Genomic DNA, 6,843 nt, shown 5'->3' on the forward strand with positions numbered 1-6,843 from the left:
AGATATGTTGGAGCGTGACACACTGAGGTTTTGGTTCATCTCTGTTATCCTCATTGTAAGAAAACTCACATTTAATACAGTCCCTGTCATATTTGTGTTTCACCACCTTTTAAAAATGCTTGAATGAGAGCTAACTACTGATGTAGCGTTAGTTGTGGTTGTTTCTGTCATGTCAATGCTGACTGCAAATGGAGCAGCACACACACTGTCATGGGAAATATTTCAAAATAAAAGTGCAGCATCAGAAATTCTGCAAAAAAATGAAAAATACAATTTTGACTTTTTTCTGCTCAATCAATTTTTTCATGCACATAGCCATTAAAAATGACCACTTTTTGGTCAAAATCCACCAGTTGAGAACCAACACACCAAAAAAAAAAAAATCTATTTAAAATATAGTAACAAAACCAATTACTTAGAATTCCTTGTTCATTCTATCATTTCTATAATCTGCTCATGACTAAAAACAGTCAACTACTGGCTCCAAACACCTCCTTGCTTCCTGTTTTATAATCAGGCCAAACAGGAATATTAGCTGCCAAGAAGGACTACTCACTTCAAAATGTATCAGCCCAACAAATATGAATGGCTCTGAATATGATCATTTTGGCTTTTCAAATCTAATGTGAAGACTTTGCCTATATGCAGGTGAAGAGGATGACGAATATTACTGGTTTCACTGTATATTTATGATGTGGTCCAAAATAATTTTACTGTTAAACTTATTTCTTTCCAAGATTAACCAGAATAAGCAGTGAACTACTTTCTTTATTTTGTCTGTCAATTACTTTGGTGTCTCATTTAATCATCTTGGATTAATTGAAGCAGACCACACTCTGGGATTTGATACTGCAATTAATCACACCACTTTAAAATAGTCTTCTTGAGGAATACACACACACACACAGAGACACAGACACACACAATGGCGGGATGGTTTTTGCTCAGTATCACAGCAGAGAAAGAGGAAGCACATGAAGACGGGCTTCAAACTGAACTCACATTTCAGGATGAAGTAAGCCTACAACAGTTTTTAATAGCAGTATACACATGCTAAAGCTGAGGCAGTATATTCATTCTGCAGAAATAAAACAAACAGAGCATTACACTATAGCGTGTTGTAACCTTATGCCCCCCCCCCCCGCCCCCCAGGCGGTTAAATGATTAAATGAGACACCAAAGTAACTGACAGACAAAATAAAGATAGTAGTTCACTGCTTATTCTGGCTAATCTTGGAAAGAAATAAGTTTAACAGTCAAATTATTTTGGATCACATCATAAATATACAGTGAAACCAGTAATATTCGTCATCCTCTTCACCTGCATATGTCTACATATGTCTACATATGTATTAATAACAATAACTTTATTTCTATGGCGCTTTTCAAAAACAAGTTTGAGGCTATATTAAGGACCTTCTATCTACTAATAGGTACACCGAGAATATGAGGTCATTTTTTAATAAATACTAATATCCACTTTATTTTGACGTAAACCAGTTCAGCTTGAGGGCTTTCGAGTCGCATCTGGTCCATGTGGTTTATATTTACGCCCAGAATTGAGCCAATTACAGCGGCGCGTTAGTCACGGGGGCCGCAGCTCTGGCAGCAGCCCAATCTATCCACTCTCACTCCGACCTCTCAGCAGTTTGACCCCCCATCTCTCCGTTTTGAATCATGGCCGGATCGTGTGAGAGCAGCAGCGAAGCGGAGCGCGTCGGATTCATCACCCGAGCCCAGAGCTTCAGCGCCTGTCACCGACTCCACAGGTTAGTTCCCTAAACCACCACCACACAGCCCCGTCCGTTGTTGCTCAGAGGCAGGCTGTCACATATTTACAATGTGCGTGGTTTTTATTTCTGATGCCTCATTGAATGACTCATACTGGTGTACGCCGAATGAAACGAAACACTGCCTGGAAGTTGGCGTTTTAATGCGGCACCGCGCTGCAGTCGTTTTCATAAGAAGCGGGCGGAAACGTACATGTCGCTCATTTTGCAGCGACGCTCGCGCTGCACTGAACAGCAAAGATTGCCGGTCGGAGGAAAACGATCTGTCCCGTTAGAGACCACACGGGCAGCGGGGAGGAGTTACCGATCGCCACTTGGGTTCCCAATGTATAGTTTAATTGAATTAAACCTGTAGCGTTATCGCCACTCTCTGGGATTTGTAGTTGTTTTGAAGCGACAGGCAGGATTTGTTGCGCACGCGCCAATGCTACCTTCACGTGCAGTCGACGCTGTCGTAAAAGAAGAGCGTGCTACTGGCTCATGGATGTAATGATGGATGGATGGATGTATGGATGGATGTAACTTGGATGTTGTTCAATATGAGGTGTACTTTGAACAGCACGTGTCAATAAACCCTGTGTACATTTTCCTTGTTTGACTTGTGGGTCCAACATGTGACTGAGTGGACTCGGTGCAGCCGGGTTCACGGTCCCTCACGTCTCTTTCAGCATTCACTTGAGCGACGAAGAGAACAAAACAATCTACGGAAAGTGCAACAATCCCAACGGTCATGGACACAACTACAAAGGTTTACCATGCGCTTTCATTCACGAGTTATTTAACACACGCTAACGTGAAATACTGCACAGCTGCTATTTCCATGATGTTTCAGTCATTCAGTTCTCTCATTTCTGTCCTTAGTGGAGGTAACCGTGCGCGGAAAGGTGAGTGTCCGACAGACTTTTAGAGGGAGATTTCAGATCAGAAGAAACTACCTGAATAACTTGATTTGCTGTTTTAGTGATGAAGACACGTGTGTATACTTTACGTTGTCAGATCGATCGTGTGACTGGCATGGTCATGAACCTGACGGACCTGAAAAGGAGTATTGAGGTCAGATTATGTTAGCCTCACTGTCTTTTTTTTAAATGTATTGTTTTGTCTTTTACTCCGTAATAAAGATTGATTGATTTGAAGATTTCAAGCATGCTGGTTAAATGATATAATAAAACTAAACATACTATAGGATCGGTTTGAGTCGAGGCTATTTTGAGTGCTGAGAGTGGACAGTAAGTAACCAGTGTTGTTTTCAGTATGGACCATGCAGCAATTTGTATATATCCAGTTTGTCATAATACAAATAATTGATATGTTTTGGCCTGGCTAAGATTACCATCTGTATTATGTTGTAGAAAAGTTCAACATGCTCTTACTTTTGGAGTTCTTTTTTAATATACCTCGCAATTATTTAGAAGTATTCTAAAACTTTTCTAGATTTGTTAGCAGGTTTAGAGCCACAACAATCCTTCAACAATTCACATACTGCACCTTCAAAGTTAAAGCTGCCTTCGGCTCCTTAAAGCTGCACTTATTCATGTTTTGATTGTATTTTGGGGGGATTTGGGGGCAGTGCTTACAAATTATATATTCGCCTAACACTTTAGCAAACACCTGTTTACAAAAATCTACCAGACAGACCAACATTAGCATTCATCCGCCCATCTTTCTGTTTTGATTTACTTCCCTTTAGCTCCTAAGAAAGATATGTAGTTGTTTGCTGCTTAATATTTAACGGTGTTGCTCGTTGTTGACTTTGAGTGGGCATAACTGGTCAGGAAGTGTACATTCTGATTATCACAGCTTTTTAACTGAAAACAGCCGCTGCGTTTGGAAACAGGCTTGATGAGAGCTGTTAGACTCAATCAGTACATTATAGCAGCAGGCCGTAAAACCAAAACAATTAACTGAAAGTTGCTAAAATGTTTTGTATCGTTAAGTTGAACCGCAAGTCAAATTTCCTTGGAGTTTGTGAGTTATGTATAACGCCAGCTCTAGCTACTATACATAGTGAGGGCTTGGTCATACAGACCAAATACCTCAATGTCAATATTGTGACAGTATTGCATGGATGACTATTTGAGCTTTCTCAAAATACTTACACAATGAGATTTTTGATAAATAATAACCCGTAATGTGGATACAATGAATAGAAATGGTTAAAGGCAAATAATAGAACAGCAGAAACAAGCTGGTCAGTTGAGAAAGATAAAATCACTTTACTGGAATACAGCCTTAGAAACCAGGAAAAAACACATCCAGTGTGCCATTTCACAATTCTACAATATCCAAGATCCAAACCAATATTGAGTCTCATTCCTGATATTGATATAATATCTATATATTGCCTTGCCCTACATGTAGCCATCAAAACCATTGTGTTTATAAAATACTAATAACTGCAACACAAAAGTATCAAAATCCATGTAAGTATAGTTTTAAAGTGGTTTGAAATCCGGTTTAATCTTTCACAAATTGAAAAACGGACAGAAACTGAAGCATGTTGGACACTTAAAGGCTTTTGTGTTTTGGTTTTCCAAAAACTGTGATAATATTTTCAGCACAAAGACAATGTAGTTTTAGTGTCTGATAATGTGTCATCTTATCTGTACCTCTTCTAAAACTTGACAAATGTATTGATTGATCCCCCTGCAGGAAGTCATCATGACTCACCTGGACCATAAGAACCTGGATAAGGACGTCCCTTACTTTGCCACTGTTACCAGGTGTGTCTCCTTCCAAACTGCTCTCACAGCACATTCTTCAAACTAAACAGGCATTTGTTCTCACAGAAATGTTTTCTTTTTGTTTTTTTATCTGCCCTTTAGCACGACAGAGAACTTGGCTGTCTACATTTGGGATGGCATGGTGAAGAGTCTCCCACCCAACATGCTGTACGAGATTAAGATTCATGAGACCGATAATAACATCATTGTATATCGAGGAGAGTAGACGCCGGACTGCTGACGTCATGCGTGTTTGGTTTAATAGCCCTGAAATTGCCATTATTCTGTTTATTTAACTGCACTGTTTGCCTGTCGATGACTGTAGACTCAGGTTAGACTGCTACAGAGTTATGTAGACTCTTAGATTATATTGTTCACTTCTACATTCCAAAGAATTTGTAACAAATTTCCAATGTTCAGTATTCTTGTATGACTTTTACCCCTATAAGGGCAACAGAGTGAGAGCTTTTAAAGGAGATCATGGGAGAGGTCAGAAAATAACTTCATATTGAATAAAATGACGCAGTTAAAACTGAGGTCTATGTGGTGTTTTTGTTTTTTCTTCCTCTGTATTCTGTGCCATGTGCACTGGTGGAGTTTTTCCCAAACATGCTCAGAGTGGACAGGTTGAAATGGACATGAGGAGCCCAAACATGCAGACTTTCACAGCCATAGGAGTGACGTTATGCTCATTTTAGTGAATTTTTTGGAACAAGCTGAAGAAATAAATGGTATTTGTGTGTAACAGTCGAGTCTGATTTGCCATGTATATGAAAATTACATCTATTTTTTTTTTTTTTTAAGGGGAGGTGATCACAAGGCATCCGCTTCCTCCTCACTAGGAGGTTTCGCTCCTAAAAAGGTTAAAAGCCACTGGTCTGTAGGTTGGAAGCAGGTTGCTTTGTTTCGATTAATTTGAATCCTTTAAAAGGCCTGAAGTAAATAAACAATCTTAAGAAAATGTACAGCAGGGCTCTCCAATACGACGCTCGCTATTCATTTTTAAGTCATTTTATTTGTGTATGAGGCTGTACATGGTCCTGTACCAGACTTTTCAAGACATTTTTTTAATTCATGAACCAGAAATCTCCCGGAGATCCTCTGCTACTTCCCTTTGGACTGTCCTCTCCGGAGAACCAGTCGTGTTCTGGTTCCTAAATTACAACGGTTCAGTTTGGACCATGATGACATCATCAGTGGGTGGATCGTATTAATGATTCTAAGTATGTACAATATCATTGTTTAGCTCATGTAACTCCATTGGACTGCAATAAAACGCTAAAAGCTTCCAGGTAGAGAAAACTGGGTCTTCCATCCTGCATGGTTTTCCCTAACCTGCATTTAATGTAAAACAACAACAACAACAAATTATTAAACATCTCATCCACCAGCTCTGGAACCAGATCTTGAGAGGAGCTAAAAAAATTGACATGATTAAACACAGACTAAAAACCCACCATTTTATTGTGTATTGTGATAAAAAAAAAAAAATAATTTCTTTCTTGTATTATCTTTCATTGTTCAATGAGTTCTCTGACTGTTGTTTTATCTTAGTTATATTATTCAGTTAATATAATATTCCTAGAAAGATTGTCAAAAATATTTGTTGTTAATCTTTTATTAGCTCATTTATTTGCACTATTGACATTATTTTATGTACAATTCACATTATTCTGACTTAGTATTTTACTCCAATCCACACTTTACCTTCCTCATCTTTTAGTCACTTTAAAGCGCTTTGAGTTCTATTCAGCTTGTTTGAAAGGTGTCTGTACAAGGTAGATCCAAAGAGGAAATAATAAACAAAACCTTTTATGGACTTCTTGTACATGTTGGACCTCCTTAGTTAATTTGCTTTTTTGCAACAACTGTTACCAACAATTGCCAAAAACATCTGACATCATAATGGAGTAGGGAGTCAGATGTTGGCCATATTTCACCATAAGAGGGCGATATATCACTTCTAGGTAATCTAGGGATCCAGCAACAACATGTTTCCTCCATGGACAACTTAAATCCAAGATGACCAGAGGTTTCCATGCTCAGTTCAGTTAGTGAGGTCAGAAGGTTTGACTCTCATGTAGCAACACTGCCAGAACAAGAAGTGTTTTATTTATCCTTTACTTTTTTTTATCAACATCTTTCATATTTCCCAGCTGTTTCTACACTGGAGAAACAGATCCGTGTGATTTATGGAGGTAATTCTCACAGCTATGTAAAGCTGTTGCTGAACACTCAGTATAGCAGCAGGCTGGTCCTCTGTCTTCCTGACACAGGATAACATGTGCAATCTGATTCATTACACAGAGTTCACTGTGGCACACATATAA

General features: G+C 38.8%; 1 protein-coding gene across 1 annotated transcript; it reads left to right on the plus strand.

The window, feature by feature from the left end:
- The first annotated feature begins 1,561 nt into the window (after positions 1 to 1,561).
- pts (6-pyruvoyltetrahydropterin synthase) lies at positions 1,562 to 5,049 on the plus strand. The gene is made up of 6 exons (XM_069156227.1): positions 1,562 to 1,769; positions 2,459 to 2,538; positions 2,652 to 2,674; positions 2,787 to 2,843; positions 4,443 to 4,513; positions 4,616 to 5,049. The coding sequence occupies exons 1-6, from the start codon at positions 1,678 to 1,680 to the stop codon at positions 4,737 to 4,739; spliced, it is 447 nt and encodes a 148-aa protein (XP_069012328.1). The 5' UTR covers positions 1,562 to 1,677; the 3' UTR covers positions 4,740 to 5,049.
- The last annotated feature ends 1,794 nt before the right edge of the window (positions 5,050 to 6,843 follow it).

Source organism: Embiotoca jacksoni, unplaced genomic scaffold (assembly GCF_022577435.1).
Source record: "Embiotoca jacksoni isolate LCO1_2020_lvr unplaced genomic scaffold, fEmbJac1.0.p SCAF_20, whole genome shotgun sequence".
NCBI classification, from domain to species: Eukaryota; Metazoa; Chordata; class Actinopteri; family Embiotocidae; genus Embiotoca; species Embiotoca jacksoni.

What these genes read in the sequence shown, in the direction of transcription:
- pts (XM_069156227.1), top strand. Translation starts at nt 1,678, where the DNA reads ATGGCCGGATCGTGTGAGAGCAGCAGCGAAGCGGAGCGCGTCGGATTC. An exon ending in TCATGGACACAACTACAAAG is followed by an intron (nt 2,539 to 2,651) that starts GTTTACCATGCG and finishes TTCTGTCCTTAG; the next exon opens with TGGAGGTAACCGTGCGCGGA. An exon ending in AGGTAACCGTGCGCGGAAAG is followed by an intron (nt 2,675 to 2,786) that starts GTGAGTGTCCGA and finishes TTACGTTGTCAG; the next exon opens with ATCGATCGTGTGACTGGCAT.